A 27,307-nucleotide genomic window follows, 5' to 3' on the forward strand; every position below is an offset into this window, starting at 1 on the left:
GTGAAAAAAGCATTCACCAACAATTGAATACTGTCTGTGATTACAGTGTTGTACTGGGTGACCGAGCAATCATTCCATCAATCTCCTGCTGATCCCAAGTTGTTTCAGATAATTCATTGCTTGGAACAGAAACACATTGATTAGACTTTAAACTCACACCAGCTTGTCGAAATCATCAGCATGTACAAGTTTCCGGCATATAATTTATAATTATAGTAACTATAGAGTACGCACTATTTGTTCTGCAGTTCTCTTCGTCTCTTCCATTAGAGCAGTCTTCCACACCATTGCATATGAAACCAAAAGGGATGAAGCAGTCAGAACCATCAGCACAGCTGTAGCCCAGTGGCAAACCACTCCCTAAGAACAAGTATAACAATGATATTTTGTCAGGATTGCGTTTACTATGCAGTTCCTATACACTAAGACACAACCACCTATTACCATGCAGGAGCTATAGAACGGTTCTTGTGGGATATACATTGACTGGTTATTGGAACTAGTATAATTAAGTCACATGCTGTCAAAGATTTCATTGCACAAATGAATGCCATTGGTGCGTGCGACTCCTCAGGACAAAAATGAGTGCATGTGCAGTGACTTAAATTATTAAGTCACTGCTCATTGTACCTAGCAATATTACAGCGCTGTGTATATAATTATAGTGACTTAAATACACGTTGCGGTGGCAGGGGCGTAGCCAGACTTTTGACATAGGGGTTTCCTTTTGAAAAACCAGCTGCGTGGTAGCGCCGGGAAATTTTAACCACGCCCACTTCCGGTGCCACACCCTCTTGATTGGGGCACACCTACTGGTTACAACTGCTCATTGTTTGTAATGACTTTTTTTTACATGTTTGTGAGAAGCTAGCTAGACTAGCTAGTCTAGCTAGCTATAGACATTCTAAAAGGCAGGTGTCAATTGTGTATTGCTAGTCTAGCTGAGCACCATTACATTTACCTGAGAGGTTTCATGTGGCTGAGATTGTTCTAAACTTGTCCTTCCTGAATATCGAATAAAGTTGTGCTTAAAGCTGAGTCTGAGAATACTGGAGCATGCAGGATTGATACTAGAACTTAAGTCTTGGTCTTCTTTGTTTGAGGTAGCTAGCTAGTTAGCTGAGACAAAGCTAGCCAAAGTGAAACGATTCACGGTGCTATCTCTACATGATTTGCAGCCACGTGCATGAAAAGATGGGCAGGGCTGCTTGATTTCAATTATTGGGGAGCCCTGCCCAATTTTCTCAGCAGCTCCTGGGGGGGTTTCTGGGCAACCAGGAAACAATGGTAGCTACGCCCCTGGGTGGCAGATATGGGATTCTTGAAAGGGGGGTTCCCCAGGGCTCTGAGCGGGTCAAGGACTGTTAAATTTACCTAAAAAAAAAGGTCGTCACTTCTTTGAAACAGTGCATGAGCATGCGCATTAACACACCGAATTTTTGTCCTAAAAAAAATATCATCACTTTTCATAAGCAGTCTGCATGCACTACGCTGGAGAGTTTTTAGCCTTCATTGTCACTGAGACTGCACAGACAAAGCTTCGCAGGACTAACAAGGACTAAAGGTAAGTGAGAAGTGCATGTGAAAGCTAGTAAGAAAGGAACAACTTGCTAACTAGTTTTGAGCCTCCCACTCACTTCTTTCTCAAAGGGGGGTTCAATTGAACCCAAAGAACCCCTCTGGATCCGCCACTGCGTTGACTAATGTACTGCATATAGATAGCCCATTTGGAATTCAACCCTGTAAACGTGTACGTTTGTTTAGTAACAAAAAAGAGCTCTGTCACTATTCACGTAGATATTGCAGTATGTATATATACGCTTAACACTAACGTCACGTGATTGAGTAACTACAATAGAGGAGAAAGGAAGTTGCATTCCAGAGTGGGATTAGAACCGAATTGTGCTTCCGTTCAAGTTTCATTGTGTGCAACATAATTATATACATGCACCCATGCTCCTGGCAGTAGATTAAACAGCCATTACAATGACAATTATGGACTTATAATAATTATTATGTACCACAGAATTCAAATGCCTCATCAGTGCCTCCAGGACAGTCCTCGATACCGTCACACAGTTGAAGGTTACTCAAACACACTGTGGTAGTGTTTGGACATAAAATCTCGTCAGTTGGGCAATCTACGGTTGGAACACAACTTTAAATGTGCATGAAAAATCACACTATAATTGTATATAGGTTACCCTTTTTGCCAATTCTATATATACGCACACTTTACGAGTCATTCAAACGAAAAAAAGTACTATACACTGATCATAGAAAACCCAAATTTAAAATGATATTTGCTTAGTTGATAAAGTGTGTTTTGTGAAAGCATGCACTGGCTATAAACAGTGGTTAATGGCAGCAGAAGGACTGAGAGGTTCTTAGAGGTTAATGTGGTCTTGTGAATGACTGCGCATGTGCATGTGTCAACCACGTGCAGTACAGTATTAGTATATTGGCAAAAAAGTGTGTCAGAACAAAGTTTCTTTCATTCCACCTTCCTCTAATCGCTGGGGGGGGGATAATTTCATACCACAAGTTCGGGCTGGGGGCACAGCCAGCTCGATTAAGGGGGTTCACCTTTAGATAATTATAGGGAGTTGCACCCTTTATAAGGGACCCACTCAGGGAGTGCTCTCCTCAGCCAGGGTACCCCTTCCATTTGGGTGGTGTCTTTAACTTATTGTTCCGGGCCAAATATGTCAGTTTATGGTGCTTTGCTTCCCTCGTCTGACATTAAGCATAAAATGATACCAAACAATCGTATAACTGCATGCTAATTGTGTCATGGATCTCCAATGTGACTCACTTCCACACATTTGCGGTATCTCATCTCCACCATTTTCACAGTCTTGAGCTCCATTACAGAACCAATCAAAAGACACACACTGAGTACTGTTAGCACAGTTGGCAGTGCCTTGAGGACACCCTAAACAACAGAAAAGTTATGATTTTTGATTCTGATTCCAGAATCAGTCAACAAGCCATACATGCACACTCTATTTTCTAATTTTCACGCAAAACGAGTGATTTAAAGATGCATGCACACGCAACTAAAACACACAATCTTCTCTAGCTATAATGGGCACAACTTTTAATCCTCTAATTATTATGGCATCATATCCTCAAAAACTGACTATATTATTTATACACTTTCCAAGCTTCTACCAACTTGGCGCAATAAATATGATCATCATTCTCACCACACAAGGTTGTACTCTCATCAAACCCATCATCACAGTCTACTATCCCATCACACAAGAACACACCCAGCACGCACTGTGTGGTCCCATTATTGAAGCGGCAAAGCGGTAACTGTGTCTGTACAGGACAACCTGAGAGAGAAGTGAAAATAATACATTTGTCACAACGAGCTCATAATTATATCCATAAGTATTCAATTACACTGTAAGTGTTCTGGGTAATCTTGCGAGCTTCAAGTCTGTAGTAGCAACACCTTTCCAGCATCATACTTAGAATCTACCAGCTTACCACATGCCTCAGGAGACTCATCTACTCCATTAGGACAGTCCACCCTTCCATCACACGCCAGAGTATTGCTTACACAAGTGAAATCAGGATCTCCAAGACATATGATTGTCCCAGGACTACAGTCTGACAAAAAGTTATTATGATTGATTGAGATCAGGATAGTTTATAGGATGCATGGAGGGATACAGTCATTCTTGGGATATACACAACCATTGTAGGGATTGTAATTGCAGCACCAGCTATGTGGCAAACAACTGATCTTTGTAGTTTCTTACTTCCACAGAATTCAGCAGATTCATCTCTCCCATTGGAACAGTCCACTTGTCCATCACAGTAACGCTCAATGGCCAGGCAAGAGCTTTCAGAGGCTGGCTCTCCATTCTCGCAATAGATAGAGCCACCAGGGCAGACTGAATGAAAAAAGAATGAACGGCTAACGTATCTCAAGCTAAATAATTATTATGGGCAGCCCCAATAAGAGAGTTCACACAAATATTAAGCACATTTATACTACGTACATGTGAGGCATTTATTTAGCTCCAGTGGCAAAACTGTATACAGCAATGATTAAAACTTACAGACACTCTCAGGAATTGTTCCACGAGTTTGAAGACACATGGGATCTGTGTTTAATGATTCTGTCAATACAATTTGTGAATCGGATATTTTCAACTAGATCTAGAGTGTGCTACCGTGATCTTTAATGAGGAAGCTACACACAGTAAGTTCTCAGTAGGGAGGGTAATTTGATATTTCCCCTATAGTATAATGGTAGGAATACGCCTGCATGGTGATGGTTGAATCACATCAACTAAATGCATTACCAGGAGAAACGACAGTAACGTTTGTTTGAATTGTGATGGCTATAGGGTACGTCAACACTCCTTCCACCAGCTGTATGGTGTTAACAATGGTTGTGTCACTCTCAGCTGCCGAAGTAGCTCCTGGTAATACTGAGAATAAGGGGACTGTGTGCGTGCATACGTGTGTGTGTTCACACAATAATAGCAGAAATACACTTTGACATTCATGCACACTGTATTATTGTCATCAGTATAATATTATAGCATTGTGGCAATGCAAATACACCTACCGTCATCATCAATAATGGTGACATTGACTACATCATCGACATTGAAAGCCAGCCGTCCAATAGGAGAGGAGTGTGGCCACAGAAGGATAGTCTCGTTCATCTCAACCATATCATCATTCAGAATAATTAGCTGAGTGGTGTTCCTCGATCCCTCCTGAGAAGTGCTAGGGTACAGGAATACTGGGTGTATGCTGAAGTCTTCATTCTCTGTGGATTAGAAACAAGCATGACACAACTAATGCAACTTTGGTGGCACATTAACTATAACTTAATACGTATAATTTTAGAGCGAAACTGAACTTGAAGGCACAAGAATTGAGAGCGGAAGTCTCCGACAATTCATATTAGTTCACAAGTGCACTGACTTACCTATAGCAGAGCCGTTATTGGTGAAGTATATAGTGAGAATAAAAGGAAATTGATTGAATGTTTGAAGGTCAATAAAATTGATGTTTGTGTTGAAGTTTTCAAAGACATCGAGTACAGGTACTCCAAATGGAAACACGATGAACACTGCAAAAAAAGTTGTACATGGTAACATGCAGTTATATACCATGCAGCTAATGAATGGACATGCAGGGAAAATTGAAGCACGACAAGAGGTCTGGCTATAATTTATATGCAGTTGCAATTGGCATGTAAACATCACAAACGTATACATGTAGTTACAGTGGAAGATGTGATAAACTAGATTAAAAGGTGTTAGTAAGTGTAGTATTACACTAAAGATTGAGCTACGCTGGGTGTACGTACAAACCCACCATCATTGTCCAGAATGATGACAGTAATGCTGGTATTGAACAAGCCAGACGAAATGGTGAGCATAAAAACTTCATCAAATTCAGCAACAACATCTTCAAAGATCTCAATGGGAACACTCACTAGTGCTCTGGTATTGTTACTAGAGACGCTAGATGTAGGATCTCCGAATGAGTAGTCCACACCACCTGCATGAATGCAGCAGATGGGATTGCATATAATTATTATACATACATGCAATAGGAAAGTAACACCAAAATGTGAATAGCTAATTATAATGAACATTCCTTAGTAAGATAATCTGTCTGTACGCAGCACAACGGTGTAGGAACAGTGATTAACCTAACATGCAGAGTTACGTAAAGTCTATATATACAATAAAACGAGTATCCTGTTGTCTTTGAAACCTGGCAAACACAATTAGTTTCTCTCGTATAATTATAAAGACCATTGGTAACTTTACATGTAAAAGCGTCCCATGCTCATGCATTTAAAGTAGTTCTGGGCATAATAATACGTATTGGTTCACTCACTTGTGGTATTAATGTTTTGTACATCAGCGACAAAAGCTCGATCCGCAACATCACCAACCAGCTGAAACGTGACAGTCACATTGCCAGCATCCTCACGAAACATGACCACATCTGCAGCAGCACCTCCATTGATGCTACCTAGGGCTGCGCATTGTAAAATCATGCACTTAATTATGTATATAGCTGCCATCACAATACCGATGCAATTTACATAATTAGAATACCTTCACAAGCTGGTGTTGTTCCATTGAATTCCCCCACTGTCATATTGCCATCGCCACAAGTCCTTGTCTCATTACCAACCAGAGAGAACCCTACGTCACAGCTGAAATAAGCCTCCGTTCCAAAACTAAAGGCACCTATATTGTTATTATCTGTGCTGTAGGACACCGTTCCATTCTCGGGTGCTGAAAGAGTCTCACAGGTAATAGCTGCATGTAGAATTAATGACATTATAATTATACAGTGTATACCGTATAGCGCGAAATTTTTGAGGGCTTAATTTTCGCGGATTTCGTGGGTTAGAATTCTACATGAAAAGTAAGTCCACGAAAATTGATTTAAGGGCTTCCGGTAAGCAGTCATTCCGCGAACATTGTGCAACGAAATGGCTTTTAGAGGCCAATCCACAAAATCATTGTTATAATACAAGTATAATTTAACAATAATAACACATTTTATGACATATTTACAAGCACAGCTAGAACTCTAGAGATTATACAGATAGAGTAGTACCATGGCATGCATATATAATAATATGCACACAATTGAATCAAAAGATAACCATGCAGGCAAGGGTGGAAGAATGTATCCATGCAGACTGAAATACGGTGGTATAGAACTATATATCTGTACTGTTTCTGCAGTTTCTAATTTGACCGCCGTGATAGTTTGGCACTCTGTAGACAAATTTTGACAACAAATTTCGAACTGAAAGCACTGGTTATTGCTAGGAAAATTACTAGAATTATAGCTGAATCTATAGAGCAAGAGATTGCGATCTGTATAATCTAGAGTTTTTCAACACTACGTATAATCATATCTTCCCTCTATATATTTAACCTCCAATTATCTGTACCTATAGAATCCCGACAATTGCAAAAGCAGAATACAAGTATACTAAACTGGGCGGAGCCATGCCAGGCTCCACTCTGTATAATCTGTGACAGTATCCACCGGTATACTGTATGTCTTCTTATATCAATCAAAAGCATATTTCACATACTCCTATACGTACTACTACGTATATGTAGTCTACACCTACCATTGCACTGAGGTGCAGCACCATTCCACTGTCCTACAGTGTTGACTACATCGCCGAGACACACCCTCAGAACATCACCTCCTTCCAGTCCTAGGCCAAGGTTGCAAGTGTACTTAGCCTCAGTGCCAAGCGGGAAAGGGGGTGGTTGGTTAATGGAATATGTGATCGTTCCGTTTTCAGGCTCAGTGAGTTCGAGACACACCACCGTTTCAGCTGAAAGCAAAAGTATAACTTACATGTACATCGAAATCATTCTTTAATAAAAGCCAGTGAGACAACTATATGCCAATGCGGCAACTTGCACAACATTAACGTGACCATGCACACTCCAATATATAATAAGGTAGTTTTCAGTGTTGACGCAAAATTAATAAAATGTGTACTACAGATACATAGCACTCACCCTCGTTGTCAATAATAGTGATAGTTGTGACATCAGTGTCTCCCCCAGATGAAAACTCTCCTCGAGTTGAGAGTATAGAAGCAACCACAATAATTACCTCCTCAATCTCAATGGGTACATCTTGAAGTATAGAGACATTTACAAAGAACTTGGTGCCTGGTCCAGAACCAGCCTCAAAGGTCAATGTGGTTCCAAAGCTCAGGTAGTCTTCCCCAACTGTATGTGAGAATGATAAAACGTACAACATTCACATACAGGATTATTACTATATATATATGTTACATAGAAATACTCCTTCAGAATTAAGTATGCTTACTGGTAGCAAGTCTGTTGTCAGGAAAGAATATTCCAAACAAAGTTGCCATCTGTGTTCCATCTTGAACGAGTACATCAATTGGAAACGTGAGCGTTGATTGGACGAGCTCAACACACAGCTGCACAATTGTATTACTTTCTTCGGTGAAGTTGGTCTCAGCCACCAACTGAAAAATAGGCACTACAAAAAATATGATTAAATTTAAATTTGTTTTATGATATACCAACACTGTTACAGTAGTTCACAAGCTCAATAATTATAGTAACAATAAACTAAGTCTAGAAATAATTGACTACATTTAGTTACAGCAGAATGGATTGCAAGCATGATCGAAGAGATTAGCAATTAAAGTGGTGCAGCTATATTTATGCATGTTTTAGTTTATGCCATACATGATTGTAATCATGATCAGGAGTCAAGCCGATATAATTATACTCTTTGTAATTTTAGCCTTACTGTGAACCAAGGTACAATACACACACTTCTGTTCATTACCATCGACATCCATAATAGTTCCCTCTACTAAGTCTTCTCCCACAGGGAATGCCAAACGAGCCAGAGGCATTGTGGTCAGCTGCAATATCAGAGTCTCATTCTCCTCCACCAGTAGGTCCCGCAGAATGGTTACTTGAGCAGAAGAGGAGACGCCAGGACCAGAACCAGTATCAAACGTTAGGACGAGCGGAGCGGTAAAATCTCCATCTAATAAAAGTGATGGCCAATGATAGAACATTACTAGAGCAATTTGTATGAATTATCTGAACTATCGTGACGACTTATATAATTATATACATAATCATTGTACTTCAAAGTACACACTCGCATTTAAAACAGGCAAGGATCCTATAGCTATACGTTCGTGTATTTCAAGTTTTTTTGGTGTCCCTGATATTTTCAAATGTAATTAATTATGATTGATTGCTGCCATGTAAAGCGTTAGAATTATTAGTTGAATGAAAACTTAACCCATTCAATGATACACACAAATCCATTTACATATATATAATACGTAAGAATCTCTTACCACTCCTTTTGGCTGTTCCAATGTCATTAAGGACAATCTCCACTGGAAAGGGTAGAGTTCCCACAAGCAGTGACACAACAATGGATTCAGCGAGCGTACTAGCAGTCTCAGTGACTGTGAATGAGCCTGGCGAATTAGTGATCTGGAACATTACTGCATAAACAAAACCACAGAAGTTATGCATTGCAGGATACCCATGCAGCCTACGAAATACACACCCTATCATTTCTCACCATCCTCGTCCAAGATGATGACAGTGGCCATGATAAAGGTGGTGTTAACATTGGGATCAGGTGAGTCAGCTGTCACCACGAACATCTCGTCAAACTCTATCAGATTGTCATTGAATATATCTATCTGGATACACATCAGAGATCCTGGCCCGCCTTGAGCAGTGGCATTGAAAAACGTCGAGGTGGTATTTACAAAACTATAGTCCTCAGGTTCTGAGAAGAAATGTCAAAAAAACTGTTTACGATATACGCATAACTAATTGTAGATTTTAGCCATATTCAAGCACAACATGCATGACGCGAAAGAAGTTCATGTTATAGTATACCTGTAGCATTTCCGTTTACTGTGACCAGACTCACAACCACATCTCTGGGTAAAAACCCCTCAGTGGCTATTTCCAGACAAACTGTTACATTCCCCACATCCTCTCTCACCAAGTACTCATCTTGGGTGAATCGAAAGTCAATGGCTGGAAAGGAGAGTCTAAATAAAACTCACTTATAGCTGTTAGCTATAATTATATATAGTTAACGTTGATTTTAATACGTGGTATAAAAAAAAGAAAGCTTACCCTGAGAGATATTTCGAAGGTGTTACTATAGAGAGGGGGGTTTGTTATGTAATACCACGTAAAAAACAATGATGAAATTACAAATTAATGCAGCCACAGCAGATACCAGGAAGCATAATTATGATCATGAACTATAAAACACACTCAACTATATATCACCTTTTGTCAGTGATATCTATAATGTATACGTACTCAGGTAAAGACCCTTACCGATGCTTTCAATAATCTCTTGAATTCTTCCTGGCTGTTCCCTGCACGATATACAGAAGCAAACACAGTATAGTCATCACATACATACATACACTACATATACTTGCCTCTCTGTGCAGTTGAATATTACGTCTATAATAGTGATCAGGACGGGGTTGATTGTCATCTGATTCAATACAGCAAGCCCAACATCATTGTTAGTGTAGTCTGTATATACAACACAAAAAGTATACAGTTTGTGGCACAGTAGATGCAATACTTAATACAGATATAATATTGAAGGAAAATTAGCAGGATACGGATACTCACTGCATTGCACAGGCTGTATGTTCTCAGTTAAACGTCTTATTCGACGAGATCTTTCAGGAGTATGTCTTGCAAACCGAGGATTGGCTGTGGTAACATTATCTCCAGTATCATCGTCCTCTATTCCGAGGCCGTCCAAGTCAATGGGGGGTGGTTCCAACTCATCGAGGGTTAAGGCCTCACCATTACCCTCAAGTGCCAGCCTCGAATGTGCAGCCAGGAGGATACCAGTGACATCCGCCACGCGAGCAGCAGGGATTACAGCCTGTCAGCATGCACATGGAAGGAACCGTTACAAATGTATTTTGGAAAGGGACTTGTCAATACTGCATACTGTAGTGCAAGTACGTAATGCTAGTACGTAATGGTAGGGTAATGAAGTACTTTGAGACCTCTCATCAAACGCAAATGGTTTCAAACAAAAATGAATTGTGATGACTAACCTCCGGTGGTGTGTTCCCCAACTCAGGGAGGGTCGTAAATGATGTGAAGAAGACAAACACTCCAGCTCTAGTTAATGGACCTGCATCGATTGAAGGGATAGTACTCTAAAGACTAGGGTATATATATGCCGACTTCATAGTACCCTCAAGTCATAGTAGATTTTATAATGCTTCACTCATGTGTCAGAACACCGAATGAAAATCAATGTCATACCGACATTACCTCAAATTATGAAGTTGATATAATTATGCATTTCATAAAAGCAAACAAGTGTCTTAATTGAAGTCTTACACCTTGCATACATGGCTTCTATTTGCCAATATTAGTAACCATGCAGACAATTCACAAATCAGGTGGTATTATCGTACTATACCATACTTATACTACCACTAACCAGGTCCTGAGAAGATTGTGACAGAATCGTTAGTCAGTGGAGCTTCACGAATGAATTCCAGCTGGGTACCGTTGGTATCTATGACTACCAGCTTGTTGATGGGTGATGGCAACCTTTTTTGGGGAATTTGAGAATTTGAGCATTTCATTTAAGTAACTTACGTACGTACGTAACTCTTAAAATAGCAATACTGATCAATAGCTACATTCTATGAACACTTCTTAATTCAGAAATACATAATTTTATTGACCCTTTATATATACGTTAGATTTTGCACCTGCGTATGACTGCCATGTTCGTCATGTCAAGAATAGTGACCACTCTGTTGACGTACGTGATGCCACCATTAAAAGGAACATTAACCTCATCCACACTGCAGGCCAGGGTTGTGGCATCCTCCAAACTGAGAGTGCTTCTCTTCATTCGCTTAACATACTCCACTTGACGCGTAACTCTGGCACTCTGGGCATATAATTAATACACGATTCACAGTGATGTACTATTGATATATCTCTGGAGCAGCCAACTTACAAACAATTGTCGTGAATTAGAGCCTTGTCCTCCACTGTTATCATCTATATGGTAGTAGTATAAGCAAGATTTAAAGAATGTGTTAATCTAATTTCTAGCCTGAGTTTGACTTATGAATTCACTAGCAGACTGCTTGTACATGCATGTACAATGGTCATGCATGGATTCCTTTTTACTCCTAATGTTATAGGCTCCTGAGCTGCTATACCATTACACACACAGAAAACTTATTTAGTGTGCATGCCTGGACGTCCCCTTACAAGAAATTTACGAACAGTGTCCTATGATGTAAGTATAACGTAATTGTATATACGGTAACACTGGTTGAAACATAATTACACCAAGGGCGTATAAAAAAAGAGAGGGCATGCAACTCCACTATCAGTACACGTAGCTAGCAGAGCTCAAAATTTCTATTTTTGGCACTTCATGCAAATGCACACATTCCTCCCCCCACGTTTGAACTCTGCTCATATGGGAGTTGCATGCCCTCTCTTCTTTTATACGCCCTTGATTACACTACTTAAAACTGTAATTTTGGGGACTCATTATGATTATAATCTGGCTGTTTCTTGTAGATGAATAGCCTCCTTCACAGGCCCAATGTGGTTGTCCAGGGGTATGTCCGATGGGGTCAGGGGGGTCAACTTTTAAGGTGTATGCTGGTTTAAGGTAACTATAGGATTCACTTACTGCCAGTCATTGCTAGTAAGTCAGTGCTCACACACACTACAGTGGCCGAGAACCCAGGAAACCTTCCCCTGTCACTGGTCCTCAGGATTACCTCAATAGTACCTGCAGTTAAAGTGCATTCTTATAATGAGCAAAGAATCTAAGTATATACGTGATGTGCATGTATGTGCATGCAATGCCACACAATGTACATCTCAGAATGAAGGGCAAGAGTCGCCGAGGGGTATGTAACCACAATATATGTAGTGGACAAAATATGGGGTCCATATAATTATTATGGGTTTGGTATCTGAATTATGCCATGTCACAGCAGCACTGTAAAAAAGGACCTCCCCTAGCAACAATCGAATACACGGTGCTACTGCAAAAAGAGCAGGACTTCGCAGCTGTCATGCAAAGAGTTGCTCAGGATAGAGGTGAATGTTGTGGTGTGACACATGGTGGACTGGTGGTAAATGTGGGTATGTATGGAAGACTTATCAAATAAAAAACTTGCATTATACACCTGTTATTTTATATGTCTTACAACTGTTGATCAATAGAGTAGTGATGTAAGTGTGGTGTATTTACACTCTAGATCTGACAATTGTTATATATACATAACACGCTCGAGATACTAAAGCAGTGCCTCATCTAGGCTAAAGTGTATAACTATCATAATAATTTATAGGTCGTACTGCTTTAAATGCATGGCATGCAAATTGGGTCAAGCTTACTGGGGACAACTTTTTTAGTAGGAGATTTTTAAACCTGCCTTTTAAGCGAGAATCAGTGTATAATTATTATCATTACAGCTTGAGATTCATGAGGTGGATGTATACACCTACCAGAATCAAGCGAAGATGCTAGTTCACTGGGAATGTTGGTGCCACAGGTTTCAATAAAGCCAAACCCTCCTCCACCTCTGCTCACTTGGAGGGAATCGATGCACCTACAAAATAAAACATGTATCAATCATTTCACACAAACAGTTGCATTGGTCTGTTCACCATGTAAATACCATTCATTGAGATATTTGATAGTCTAATACGTACGTGTTAGTTTTTTGTAAAATTAGATTACCATAGTTCCTGTATGGTTAACTATGCTTCCTGTTACTGTTATTGTGATTGTTTGTATGAGTTCTGTGACGTGGTGCTGTTCGTTAGTACGTGATTTCTGCTTATACTAATATAGTTGCATGTTTGTTGTTGTTTCATGATTGTTGTTCTTTGTATCTATAGCTATAGTTATATAGAGGCTCGCTCCAGGCGGCTCTCTTGTGTATGCATGGGAGCCTCTGCAGGTCCACTACCTTTGTCTTGTGCCTATATACTTAAATTATGCCAGTTATGCCGTTGCATGTTCTTGTGCATTTTATAAGTTATTGGATAACTCTATTTCAAACTCAAACGTCTGCATAATTCAGCGACATTAAATAGATACCAATTATTGCATGTACTCCTTAGTGCAATCAATAAAATTTTCCCTGCAATATAATAATAATTATAGTTATCTACGTCCAACTAAATGGTATACGTAGTATGCATTTCATGAATCATGTACATGTATGGAACTAAAGGTGCTACATTTTTAGAAAGTGTTACATTAAATCGGATAAGGCAAAACTGGCATACCATACTTTGTTTGGAGAACACTATGCACATAGAAGCACACGCAGACCAATAAAACTGACCTAACTATCAGTAGTTACAATCACATAGTTTATGCTTATGACATTCTGGCTAATAAGTATATTGACACACCTTGGCTGAGGGAAATTACGATCCTCGCATATCGGCTCCTCAATTTCCAGAGATGTGAGATTGAAGAAAGCAAAATGATTATCCGGACACTGCACTCTATACTTCATTAGAAACTGGTTGCCATAACTGCAAAAACATCAGCTCATGATCAACCGTTAATAGGTATATTCGATGCACTCCTGGCGCGCATGCATGCATGTGTTCATATAAATTATCTTATATGTGATGCATATACATTCTACATGCAGTCATGCTATACGTTGTAATAGGTGTGTGTAAATGAACATGCACACTAACTTTGTTGGGTTGGCCAATGACCTCCCTGGTGAGAAGAGGTAGTAAACGCGCGGATCTCCTCCTATTGTATCGAGTGGCCGCACAATGTCATCTCTGCTTCGAATCACGCAAGTTCTGGAGTTTCGATTCCCACGTATTCTTGTGGTATAGATAGCATACTGACTGGAGGACATAGATAGACGTTAAAGTATAATACATGAATTCCTTCAGAAAATCTAACTCAACTCGACCACTAAAGTATGCTCTCTATCAAATGCAATTCAACATACTTTGGTTGTGGAACATCTGTGCGGGCTGTATTCACAATTGTACAATTAAGGACATCCAGTCTGTTTAAAAGGCAGCCACGTGGTCTTCCAAACCGGGGCTGTGAGGAAGAGCTGCATGACGAGGGAAATGAAATAAAGTGGACCATATTAAAGGAGTCACTGATCTGACTTCACACTGACATACAATTATGCACCAACAGTAAACCATGCATGCATGTCATGCAGGAAGGAGACTACATTATAAAGAACGAGGCTTTAAGATTACAATGATTACAAATAATTATGCTAAAGATACACATATATATATACCTTGAAATCAAGCATACAAAAATCAAGGAAAATGCAGCAATGACAGTCATTGTTGAGGAGCTTTATCCAGTTTTTCCACCAATGCAGTTGCACTGACTATAATATTATACACTAATTTCAAATACACATGCAGGCTTTATTAAACAGGGCTATGCAAGAGCAATTCATACCAATCATGTGGACATCCTGGATATTTGTTAGCAAACACAAAAGAGGAATTTGTAACAACATGGATACAGTGGCATGCTGTTAGTGGTATCCGATAACTCTGAAAATGTCCCTTACACAAATATGGCCTTCGGAATCCACAGATTGCTATTTAGATTATGAAACTAGATTTAAATTTGAACACTTATAAAACAGTCCACATCTAATTGGCTCTATACACAGTTTCATGTTTTATAAATCTAGATGTGAGCACTGCAGTGACCACACATGCATGCACATTCTCAGAACGTAATAATTATACTAGATCTAGATGTCTATACCTCTGCTCACAACTGCCATTATAATTTTACACATGCAAGTACATGTTATTTGTAAAGGACAAAGGTGTGGCTATAGATCAGGATCCAGATCTAGATCTCTGACATGTAGTAGTAGACCTATATAGATCTACATGCATGTGTCGGAGCTATAGTCTTGGGCATGAGCATTAGATAATCTGCATGTGCATAGTTTCACTCTTCAGTTCTAGTGACCTGTTTTTAAAGGCATTTTGTAATGACAGGTCAATTATCGCTTAAGTCAAGTTCTCTTGGCCCCAAGGCTTGGCAAATTGCCGTGAAGGGATGGCTTGGGCCAAGCCATCCCTTCACAACAATTTGAGTGACGTCGTGAAGCGTATAAAGCAATGATCACATCTAGATGTATATACATTGCTGATTCTCTATATAATAGAAGAAGAAGATGCATGTGGAAAAATTGTGTGGATTTTATTTTATAACCTCCAAGAAAAACTCCTAAAGGATATATACACACCTCTTGCTTCGAATTCTCTGTACAGCTTGCATAGGACTGGAACCTTGTGAAGACCTGGGTTGAACTGCATGGCAACTAGCTCTGTATAGAATGGTTATACATGCATGAGCCTTTATGTCCTAATGCTCGATGGCTGCATGAGGATTAACACTATAACCATCTAACCTCATTCACCAAGACATTGCCCTTTTTTGATAGCAACAGCTTTGAAAACTGAGTGAGAATGATAATGGCAGCCTGGAAAGCCTTCAACAAAGAGCGGATCTATTGTTAAAAGGTATACCTGACTCCTTTTAGGCAGATATTTGAAGGTATAGGTCTATGTTAACTGAAATTCCCTAGATCTCTAGAAACAGCCACACCTTTGGGACACCAAAGGTGCGGCTGATTCATGAGACTAGATTGCATGCACTCCATCAATGAGCAGACACAGAAAAGCAACCATTATTCTCGAATTACCCGAGAAATAGTGAAGAATATGGCTTTGGGGCTCACTACAACCAACAGATAGAAGTAAGTCAGTTTTTCCTAACATTGAACACAAACACCAGGGCAAATTCATTGCCAAGTGCTTTTTAGGTCTGCAGACATCTCGATTTAGCTTACTCAACGAGAACTCATTAGATCTGAGTCGACAATCATTGAAAAAAGAAGAAGAGAAAATGATAGTCTTGAGAGTATTCAATCTTCTCAGGAAACTCCCACACCCAGGAGCGTGCTCCATTGCATGTTTTACCCTCAAACGAGCCAAGGAACATTTCCAAAAGGCAACTAGCTCTTTCTCACACCCGTGTTAGAGCTTTCACGACTAGCTGATGCCACTTCACAGCACTTATCACGAACAATCTCACAGCAACTGCTCTCACTAATTCTTATGTGTGAGTTAATAGTCCATACAATGATGATAATCATGAAAACAACTTTCACCGCAAGCTAAGATACTCGATTTTTTATATTATTGTGGTCCGTATATACATGGATCAGATTATTGTTTTAGTGAGTACAATATGGCCGTAATCTTGTAACTGTAATAGTGATGATTATACGATTCAGTAATGCCCTTGCAAATATAAACTTATACCCAAAGTAGAATTTGAGTATAAATCCCTTAATGTATAACGTGCCCCCAAATATTGCTGGTGATTTTGTATTGACTATTTATCCAACGGGGACAGAGGAAGGCATGTCAGAGCTTCTCTCAGTTGAGCTTGCCAGACTACAAGATGATCAATACTTCTATCCATGCTTATAGAAAGCCATTCTCTATGTCCATGCAAACAGCCACAGTCCACAATACAATACACTGGCCTGTGAAGATCGAGCAGATCCAAAAGTACGAAGACTGCAAGACAAAAGGATTATTAATTTTTCTCCAAATTGTGTGGACAAGGACACACAAACCTGAAACTTTCCTTCTCTCTTCATCCATATGGAGTCTAGCCTCGATCCCAGGCCGAGTTTTCGCTTTTATAACGGTTAGGCGAACAACTAGGCCTGATACTAGTTGTCTGCGCATGCGTCAGTCGTTTGTCAGATTCTGACAAATGGATATTCTCGTTCACTTTCGTGACATTTATATTCGTGTACTATCGTGTACTAGAAGTCAGTTCCCGTTTTATCATTATTGGAATGGCTCTTAGCTGAAGCTTCTCTCTTCTCTGAAGCTTAGAAAACATTATTCTGAAGACTGAACAACAAGGGAAGAGGTATAAAGCTTTGTCAAGCTTGTTAAGGTCAGATATTTTTGTGTGGGCCCTATGCTATCAAGTCTTGTTCATGTTGTGGTATTAAAGATCTAGGTAGACTATAGTATCATCATTAATATGGTGGATCAAGTGAAGAGTGTGAGCTAGAGAACTTGGTGCTGCCATCATCAGCTCGTCGACAATGACACTATAACCTGTTTAATACGAGAAATTTAATATGTATAGATCTACACGTATTTTGAATGTCTACTTCTCTGTACAGGAGCAATGGCTACTATCCAGCTATCCCAACATTGTTTCTCTTTGCTATACTAACGGACGAGACTGGACAGTTTAAGGTAAGGGTTTAACCGTGTTTGGTTTCTTTAATATTGTCCTATACTTACAGGACTGGAGTATGACCTGCTCGTTCGAGCGTTGCTGGGTAGCTCAGAGGCATCAAGAGAATCTACGTTTTCTCAAGCAAAGTTTAACTGAGTTACGGCCTAGAATCAGAGAAGTCCAGCAGCCTGCTAAATCGTTGAAACGTAATTTGAAGACATTCAATCATCTTGAAGTTGCCCTGGGTCACTGTAATCGTGCTGCAGCACAACTGGCAACTCCCCAGGTCCTTGTGAAGCAGCTCCCTATGTGCATATTTTGTGTGTACTCACTCTGTGCATTTTCTGTGTACAAATTTCGATTATTGATTTATTAAATATTTTTGCCGACCACAAATACAATGAAAATTTGACGCATGCGCAGACAACTAGTACCAGGCCTAGTTGTTTGCCTAACCGTTATAAAAGCGAAAACTCGGCCTGGGATCGAGGCTATATGGAGTCTTGTAACTGAAGAGAGGCGTTCAAAAAACTGCACCAAGTGTATCGAGATACGAGGCTTGCACTACAATTGACGATTGTTTCTAAAACTGGCATTGAAGAAGATTTTATCTTTTCGTCTGCATGTCAATACAGAAGACAATGGATCATAACACAATCAAACAATACGAGCACCTATCTTGTATTCATGATTCAAGCCGAAGTGCATGTATAAGTAGTCTATATAATTATAACTAGCCTAAGACTTGCATGCAGTCAATTTTGTGAAACCCTATAGTTGCATGGGTGTGTGCAAAGGTGTGGTGTGGTTAAAGTTATATGACTGTCAGTATACTGTATAGTGTCTAGACTTTACTAGATTAGTTGTCTAGAAATCATAGCCTGCAGCCAGTGGCCCTTTCTCGGCAACGTCATCAAGCAGATCATCTGAAGTGATGGAGGCTGCTAAGTATTTAACTTTTGTATCTAGCCATGTTTTAATGAAATAATTAATGCATGGGGTGCCCTATTATAATTATTAGAACTGCCATGCAGTGAGTAGATCTACTAAGCAATCTAGATCTAGTAAATCTAGATCTATCATAGGTCTAATAATATATAAATATGCATCCGATTTACCCGTGTTACCTTATACCATATATATAATATTATACCGTAGTTGATGTAATCACAGCGACACTCTATAATTATATGAAATAATAATAGCATCATAATTATTATTATTATGATGTTAATATAGATAATTGTTTCTTGTACATAATATTATATACGTAGTCTCAAAAAATGTATGACGCTGTATAATTCCATCAACTACGGTGTAATTATGTTTGCGAAATCATCATGGCACTAGTCTATGGTACATGTTTCATGAATATTGTTCATCTCTCCTCACAGCTCTAGTGTCAATGTATGTACATCGAAGTATGGAACTGCCGATAGTGCATTTCTTTGGGTCTGCGTTGTTCTTGGTGTAAGTATCAATCACACACACTCTATATGTTGCGCTCAGTGCCATGCATAAACATGCATAGCTACTTTAGTTATATCTGGTACCGTGTACCATTGCTAATCTATAGATCTAGTGCTACTATAAAAGGTTAACTGTGCGTTTACTTTTGGCCAATTAAACACACATGTATGCAGATGCTAGTAGTGATTGGGCTCAGCTTCACATACCAGAGAATCAACCTGTGTAAGCAACTGTGCTGGAGCTTACCTGGAATTGTACAGTGAGTATTGTAATCTGAAGACACACAACTTTTGTGGTAGTCTAGTTCATCAGAATTTGTATGATCCTTGAAATAATGACTGTCAGCAGCGCAATAGCAATGGTATTTTTTTATAGCAATTTATGCTGTAAAGCAAAGGATCGATGCACAAACTAGCGTAAGCTAATAACACTTAAAATTATAATACTACATATCTGCGAGTCCTTTGTAAAACCGAAAACCACCGCCTACACTATGAAAAAATTGCCTATAATTATGTTGATAACAATTACCATGTGTAATACAGGCCAGTGAACCTGCTCACCCACTCAGCTGATTACATCATCAACCTCGTACTCTTTGCTGCTCTATCTGGAGACATTGTTATAGTTCTGGTGACGCAGCATATGAAGTTACATACTGCCAACCCTTATACAGCCATCTTTTATCAAACAGGTATAATCGGCACTGTACTCTTTGCTAAATACGCATTTATAGGCATAGTGTTGCTATCATTTGTAACCAAAGAGGATTTTCACTGATTTTAGACCACCCTGCTGTATTGTGCATGCTAATTTATAAACACCAGGCAGATTTATTCCCTAACTGAGGTTTCAGGACGTGGCGTGTTTAAGGCCTTAAACTATCATTGAATCACCGGAATTTAATCCAGACCAGGCGCTTATTCAGCCAGTATAATTATATTCGACTTAATACTGTACAAAAGTAGATATGAGTAGGTATCTTGTATTTCTTTATCTGAAATCAGTATAAAAAATTTGTCTTTGATAGTTTTGACGCCCGTATTCTCTGTCCTGGAAGTGTCGGTGAAGTACTTCCCCCTGTTCTCGTGTGTAGACGCTCCAATACCCCTCGTAGGACACATAGTTGGTCTGATCTACCTGCCATTCCTGTAAGTAATGACACTAATTGATATACCATATAAGGAAATTTGTTGTAGCCCACATTAATGTTGAATGGAACATTTGTGTGGGTGTTCCTTGCAATAAAAATGGAGCTGGCAATCTTTACTCCAATCAAAATCAACCGGTTCTCGTACCTGCAATACTATAATCATTATGCTTGGCCTCAGTAGATCAGAATATGACGCTCCAATTGTGTGAGCCCTGAGTGCTCTCGTAAGTTGACTTTAATTGATAGTGTTTACATTAGCTGCTTAATTAGCCTTTCAAAGTTGATACTGTGTGTACATGTGTAACCACTTCGACGAAAGTAAACTAACTGGAACACTCAGGGCCATCCTACACTTTTAGTGTTGTATAAGGATCCCCACCTATCTGTATACAACCATGGATTCCTACACAGCGGCATGAACGCCTACGAGTCAGCTAGCAAGCGAACATCCAGCGGTGGCCATTGCCCATGCACCTTTCCCAGACAGATCTTGTATTATAGAGACATTCATATTAGTATAACTATATATAACCTCTAATCTGGCTAAAGCCCATGCAACTCTCATCATACCATAGGCTCTGTCATATCATTGTGAGGGACCTTGACCTCTCTTGTGGCTTCATCAGCTATGATGTGATTGTAAGACTGCATGTGACTACATGTAGCTCAATACACTTGTGGAGATCAACTTTTGCCCACGCATGTTTCTACAAATAAATACACCACAAATTCCACCCTGAGTGAGTGAGTACTCACTCTGTTCTAAAAAAGTTTGTTTGCTTCACTGTATTACATGCATTCCGGTAAAGCCTGCCTAGAGAACAATTTTTGTCGAGGTCAGCTTGCCCACGAAAATTACCCACTATACGCATGTAGCGGTATGTAGTGAATGATCCATCTATCCCTATTAAGATTCCTGTAACTAACACTCAATGTTTGGTTTTGTCCCAATACATGATACAGACGGGCTTGTACGTAGGCATGAGACTGCCCATCTACCTTGTGCTCCTATGCATAGTCGTGTGGTACATTTATGCTGTTGTGCGTGACTGTGTCTTGTGTCGCAAGCTGGGCTTTGGCACAGCAGTGAGTTGATTGTTTCTTTTGGTATGCATGTGCATGTAGTTTTTAATAAATTATGGTGTCAGTCATCTTAATTTCTTTGAATATTGTACTAGTACTATTTTCGCAAAACGATTCTGTATATATATGTATGGTGTACACTTACTGATCGACTACTGGTAACAGATGGAGCAACTTAATGGGGTCCATCGAACGTACAACTATTACAAACAGTGTGTTACACATCTCTTCAAAAAGTAAGTTCACTTTTATCACCTAATCACATCGATCAATGTAATATACTTGTGAATTATGAGTATAAATGTGTTACATACTACATGCAGGAAGCTTCAGAATTCTAGATGTCTCTCTTCTTTCTGTCCATGCACTCTTTCACGTGAGCATTGTAACTTGATCAATATATATTATACTACGTAGCTACACATACAAACAATGTTATGTATACATTTAGGTGTATGTGTTCCACTATTCACACTGTAGCTACATTATCCAAATCTTTGCACACTGTAGCTATCAATATAGCTTCAATTCATCAGTACGAATGTTACTTGATTTCTTCAGCTCGAAAGTTGCCTCTCAGATTTTCTGCAGCAGTGACTGTCTCAACATTAATTCTCTATCAGGTATCGATCAATTGTATTTGTAGAGAATTCCATTCCATGCTTCTACATGTGAGGGACCGAAGATTTAGAGTACTTAGATAGTTAGAGAATGTTTACAATAACGAAGCACAAATCAGGATCTCAAATCCAAAAGGCTGCAGCTGAAAATATGTTAATACCTAAGCCAATCAAAATGACGTAAGTTCCTATAGAAGAGATAACACACAGGAAAAGAATTTATACAGTGTACTAAATGAAAAACGAGCCTAGCTGGTGACGAGAGTTTCATAACATCCTATTAAATAATTATAATGTCTAACCCCAAAAGATGGACAACGACCAACTGAAACCGGTGACAAGTACAATTCGATGAAGTATAAGTTAACTGTCTATGACATGAAGAATCTAATAAAGGAAGTAAAGGAAGTAATATATAGAGCCACAAGCCTATAGTTAGCCACAATTATAGTAAATAGTGTTCCAGTGTGCCCTCACAGCTTCTATTTTGTTATAAGTGCTGACATAATAATAATTATTATCCTTAAAAATAATAATCAAATCAGATTATGCATGCCATGTTGGTTCGCGGGCCATACCTTCAACGTATATAGCCCGTGAGACTAGCAACTAGTTACATGTCAGTGGCGGATCCAGGAATGTTGAGAGGGAGGTTCCAAAACAGTTAAAGTCATCACTTTTCCTAAGCAATGAGCATGCGCATTAGAGAGCCTGCCCACATATCAATTATGAAATCAGCCTAGTATTAAACTACAGATCACGATCATTCAAGCTGAGTTGCTAGCTTAGTAAGTTGATCTCCAGTGTGTTCTTGTGTGAAAGGGGGGTTCCATGGAGTCCATGGAACCTGTCTGGATCCGCCACTGCATGTCATACGTGTGCAAAGCATGTACGTATTGTATGTATGCTGCACCAGGACTTTTAAGAATTCCATGATTGTGTTCTTGCAGATTTGTTTCTTTCTGAGTGGCATTTTGTTCTATTATCTCTCAATGCTGGAACGATTCCTGGAGGGAAACAAATCAAACATTATGCAGTGGTTCAAAAATAATAGTTTTCCTGATGGTTTTTATCCAATCGTGGAGGTCACACAGTCCCTGTTGGGTACGTGCATAATTATAATAATTATAATTATGCTATTCAGTTTCACTTTTAGTATCACATTGGCATGAGTGCCACATACATTAACATAATTATTATTATTGACATGCATTTAATTATTATGTGAGCTTTTTAGATTATAGTTAAGACTAGATACGGTTGAACAAGCTCGACCATTGAGATTCTTAACTATCCAGGGAGTATCCTTGAAGTAAAATGGATAATCGTATTAGTCACATCTGATATCTGCCTGCTCAACAATTAACTGTAGTAGGCTTTTTGATATGTGATCGTTACTTACTAATTATGAATTTTGAGTGCTTGGATCTATATGTATAGCATTTTTATACCCACGAATTTAATGTTGCATGCTGCAAAAGGCTGCTTTCTGTAAAAAAATTAAATCGACAAAAACCTTTCTAGCGGTATTTCCGTGAAAATGTATACCCTCGAAATATACCCTCGAAATATACCCTATATAAATACGGTATTGCAGTAGACTTTCGTTAATCCCGTCACCTTTGGAACAGTGCAGTTTGGCCGCAATAGCGAGGCGCGTGGCTGCATATCAGAAAATAGCCTCGAATCCCAACGAATAATTTTGTGGTTCTGTTTTAAGGAAAATGAATCACTATAAGTTAGTGTAATCCAATTTTCATCTGCCAAACCACAAAAACGTTATGTCCGGCTGTTATAAACTCATTAAAAACTTAGTTTTGGGGCAGCTGGAACTACAGAATAGCGAGTGGCAACATTTCAGGGTGAGTTTTGTGCAGTAATGATCAAGCTATTATTATATCACACTTACGTCACCACTAATTGATCTCATTGGTCACTGTACGATACATAGAAAGAAAAAAAACAGCCCCAGGCATGCACAATTTTCAAGGTGTTTTTCATTTAGAGCCAGCTTGACAGTACTACAGAAGCTACTCTCCAACAAGATGGCTAAGCCTCCATGGATCCATGGGCGTGGTTTGGATACATTTTATCCAAGAAGAGCTTGCAACTCCAGTAAGGGACGTCAAATGCACAATGCTTGGACCATGGAGAAGCTCCTGAGCATCTGTAGAGGTCAACTTGTTTGCTCATGCAACTAGCTCTTTAACGGCAGCAAAATCTGCTCTTTTTGCAGTTTGCATCGTGAATTAATTTTTGCTAGGGGAGGTCCCTATTATAGTGCTGCGGTCACGTGGTATAAGTCAGGTATACCACACCTACTCGGAGGATATGCACTCACGTATATCCTCTGCTACCATGGTTACATAGCCCTCGGCATAGCAATCTGTGCCAAACGAAACGACGGTATTTCGAGATAATCAATTTAATATGTACTCACTCACAATTAACTTATGTGTGTGCACTTGATGAAATTTCCTTGACAGTTGTGCTCCCTGTGTCTCCTGTGGTTTCCTTGGTGATTTGTTTTCTGCTGATAATTCATATGGTCGTCTCCGTCTAGTATGTTTTCTACTCTATTTATTACTAAATGCACATGCATGCATGGTCACAATCATGCAGTAAGAGTCTCCGAGCTTCAGCAAGGGGTAACACCGTGGTATCAAAGGGATTTTCCTCATTTCGATTGGTCAGTTTTTGGAATTCATATTTACTGACTAACTTAGTTGTTCATTTCAGGCTGCTTCTCTAAGATACGCTGGCTATCAAATTGCTTTTTGCCTCGCTGCATTTGTGTCGTACACTCTTGTCTTGTGGATCCTGGGTCTGATTGCAATCTTTTTATTTTTTGGCTTCAAGTACATGGCAGATTATGCTTTCCACGCCTTAGCCTCAATCCTGTAAGTGGATTGGAACTGATATTAGAGTGTATACAATGTTTTTTTGTCATTAGGATTCCACTCGCCTGGATTGGATTTGTTCTTGCTGCTCAAGTCATTGCTTGCAAGACAATGTTTTTGAAGCGTGGTGGAGGACGGTTCATTATCATTTCCAACCAGTGAGTATAATTATAGTCACACAGGTACAGGTAGCACCCCTATAATATATACAGTTGCCGTTTTGAATTCGAGTTTAGTGGACTTTTTCTAGTGTTGTGTGCATGGCTCACACATAATAATAATCAAAGTGTGGTGTGTCCTTTTCCAGGTACGTATATATATATAGGAGTACAATTCAACAATATTTTATCATGCAGGAAAATATTTCAATGGTTTATGTTCGTCCTGTTCATCTACAACACTATCATTGGACTGGCCGCAGCCTTGTTTCGTGTTCTCATCTCCGCCACAATGGGATTGTTGCTGATGTTAAGGCTGGATAGAGTCATCCTTATGAAGGGGTTCGAGCCCTTTGACATAGGTACAACATACATACATGCTATATTGCTTGGCTCGCAAATGTTGGGTTAATCCCATGCAATTGCAAGTAGTACCTACGAAATAGAACAATGTAGGTAAGAGAAGTCGGCAAAATAATATTGCGTCGGAAAAGGTCTGCTTATGGGAAAGAAACATACATTGAGATTTCGGAATCCTGTTGACTTGTAGTTTTTAGTGGCCAGGCCATGACTACGTACCCACTTCTTTTCATAGGGCACAATACTTACATTGGCTTTCTCCATGTGGACCTTGCATACAACAACGCCGTGGTGCATGTTTTTGTCCGCCTCATGGCAGATCTGACCACTGGCACTACGTCTAGACGATCTCCGTTTATTCCCACACCCCCTGAAGTAACTTACGATAGGGATCTTGCGTATGGCGTACAAGGTAGGTGATTTCTGTCAGTATATAAGTTGGGATTAATGTAAAGCTGTTATATAGAAAACAGCACTCTTTCTCGTGAGTTGAAAAAAAGAAAGACGTATGGTGTGTTCGAAACTCAAGGTGTATTTCTACGCTGTGTGTTTTTAGAAATTCGTCTGCTGTATAATACTAAAAATCAACGGTATTTTATATATGCCATCCAAGGTGCCCTATAGGTGGTTGTAATATACTTAGTCCATTAATTTGTTTGTTTGTTGATCTATCTGTCTGTCGGTCTGTGCACCAAGCTCTTTTGGCACACTACGGTGCTTCATCATTTTCGAGCACGTTGTGAAGTTTCACTCATACATATAGATCTATCATATTTGGAATTCTACTTGAAGCTTCACATTGTGTTTTTAGAACTTGCAATGAGAGGAGAGAATTGTTCCTCAATATTGGTTAAAACATATATACATGCCAAAATCAACCACTTACTTAATTATCTTAATAAAACCCAAATACCTAGAATGTTTTGCGAGCATCAAACATATGCGAACTTTAATCAATTCGCATAAATAAATCACAAAACCTTAATTAGTACTGCACATCGTCCTTGCCAGAACGCAATATATAGATCGCAAAGGGACAATTTTCGCAATGGTTTTTCACCCGCAAAATACTCTATAGTAATATACGGTACGCAATTCGCTCACGCTCGTATATAAAGTTTGCCAGTGGCTGCCATATACATGTACAAGTATGCTTTTCTCCTGTTTCTATAGATACATCTGAGAGGCCATCTAAAGTCAGATCTCATAGAATCAGGAATCGCTGGCTGGTGGCTTACACACTCTTGCGTAATCCAAGCCTACAACCTCTCACAGCCAGTCAGCTGCAAGACAAAGACAAAGACAAAGACACTGCACAGTAATAAACACTCTATTTTGTATCGTTCTGCGTAGCTATGTATATAGTCTAAGGTTCTAGCTATAGCATCTTCACAATACAACATTCTTACTTGCACTACAGGTGCTATTAAAGTAATAGTGTAGTATGGTTAAGAGTGCAATATGAGATTAATAGCACGAGTAACAAGCAATGGCACAAGGCGAAGCCTATAGTGCTATTATTTTACGTACCTTGCCAGTGCTTGTGGTGAGTACTCTTGTTGCAAATAAAATAAAGATATCCCCTGTGCAATTACCGTATATTTCGAGGGTTTTCGTGGAAAGACCGTTGGAAATGTTTCCGCAAATTTAACTTCGCTGATT

At 39.4% G+C, this 27,307-nt stretch overlaps 2 protein-coding genes across 8 annotated transcripts in view; one reads left to right on the forward strand and one right to left on the reverse strand.

Annotated features, from left to right (window-relative positions):
* Positions 1–15,020, reverse strand: part of LOC135351075 (complement receptor type 1-like) — a 61,502-nt gene extending 46,482 nt beyond the window's left edge. Inside the window, exons 1-33 of one of the 2 annotated variants that reach the window (XM_064549986.1) lie at positions 14,894–15,020; positions 14,585–14,695; positions 14,316–14,477; positions 14,019–14,144; positions 13,101–13,204; positions 12,274–12,375; positions 11,581–11,624; positions 11,327–11,511; positions 11,050–11,162; positions 10,655–10,734; positions 10,215–10,476; positions 10,013–10,112; positions 9,906–9,946; positions 9,450–9,593; positions 9,124–9,336; positions 8,891–9,043; positions 8,362–8,568; positions 7,867–8,046; positions 7,551–7,766; positions 7,148–7,360; positions 6,108–6,314; positions 5,884–6,027; positions 5,353–5,538; positions 4,961–5,104; positions 4,592–4,798; positions 4,323–4,466; positions 4,077–4,121; positions 3,774–3,908; positions 3,499–3,621; positions 3,210–3,341; positions 2,816–2,935; positions 2,022–2,141; positions 235–360 (exon numbers count right to left, since the gene is read on the reverse strand). In XM_064549986.1, the coding sequence (XP_064406056.1) occupies positions 235–360; positions 2,022–2,141; positions 2,816–2,935; positions 3,210–3,341; positions 3,499–3,621; positions 3,774–3,908; positions 4,077–4,121; positions 4,323–4,466; positions 4,592–4,798; positions 4,961–5,104; positions 5,353–5,538; positions 5,884–6,027; positions 6,108–6,314; positions 7,148–7,360; positions 7,551–7,766; positions 7,867–8,046; positions 8,362–8,568; positions 8,891–9,043; positions 9,124–9,336; positions 9,450–9,593; positions 9,906–9,946; positions 10,013–10,112; positions 10,215–10,476; positions 10,655–10,734; positions 11,050–11,162; positions 11,327–11,511; positions 11,581–11,624; positions 12,274–12,375; positions 13,101–13,204; positions 14,019–14,144; positions 14,316–14,477; positions 14,585–14,695; positions 14,894–14,943 (4,639 nt within the window). In that variant the 5' untranslated portion in view covers positions 14,944–15,020. The remainder of the gene's footprint in view (positions 1–234; positions 361–2,021; positions 2,142–2,815; positions 2,936–3,209; positions 3,342–3,498; positions 3,622–3,773; positions 3,909–4,076; positions 4,122–4,322; positions 4,467–4,591; positions 4,799–4,960; positions 5,105–5,352; positions 5,539–5,883; positions 6,028–6,107; positions 6,315–7,147; positions 7,361–7,550; positions 7,767–7,866; positions 8,047–8,361; positions 8,569–8,890; positions 9,044–9,123; positions 9,337–9,449; positions 9,594–9,905; positions 9,947–10,012; positions 10,113–10,214; positions 10,477–10,654; positions 10,735–11,049; positions 11,163–11,326; positions 11,512–11,580; positions 11,625–12,273; positions 12,376–13,100; positions 13,205–14,018; positions 14,145–14,315; positions 14,478–14,584; positions 14,696–14,893) is intronic. The other variant, XM_064549983.1, reaches the window with a different exon arrangement.
* A 3,667-nt stretch (positions 15,021–18,687) lies between these two features.
* LOC135351083 (receptor for retinol uptake STRA6-like) lies at positions 18,688–27,100 on the forward strand. Of its 6 annotated transcripts, none has more exons than XM_064550004.1 (19): positions 18,688–18,849; positions 19,296–19,371; positions 19,545–19,630; positions 19,917–20,065; positions 20,402–20,522; positions 21,100–21,163; positions 21,488–21,610; positions 21,773–21,843; positions 21,931–21,983; positions 22,169–22,230; positions 23,178–23,331; positions 24,714–24,789; positions 24,850–24,916; positions 24,967–25,127; positions 25,181–25,285; positions 25,484–25,647; positions 25,881–26,057; positions 26,112–26,174; positions 26,819–27,100. In XM_064550004.1, exons 1-19 carry the CDS (start codon positions 18,836–18,838, stop codon positions 26,965–26,967), a joined length of 1,935 nt encoding a protein of 644 aa, XP_064406074.1. In that variant the 5' UTR covers positions 18,688–18,835; the 3' UTR covers positions 26,968–27,100. The 6 variants fall into 6 exon arrangements, with proteins under 6 accessions (XP_064406074.1, XP_064406075.1, XP_064406076.1 ...); XM_064550005.1 differs by having other exon boundaries at positions 26,112–26,156; XM_064550006.1 differs by having other exon boundaries at positions 26,112–26,129.
* Positions 27,101–27,307: the final 207 nt, after the last annotated feature.

Source organism: Halichondria panicea, chromosome 17, assembly GCF_963675165.1.
Source record: "Halichondria panicea chromosome 17, odHalPani1.1, whole genome shotgun sequence".
NCBI lineage: Eukaryota > Metazoa > Porifera > Demospongiae > Suberitida > Halichondriidae > Halichondria > Halichondria panicea.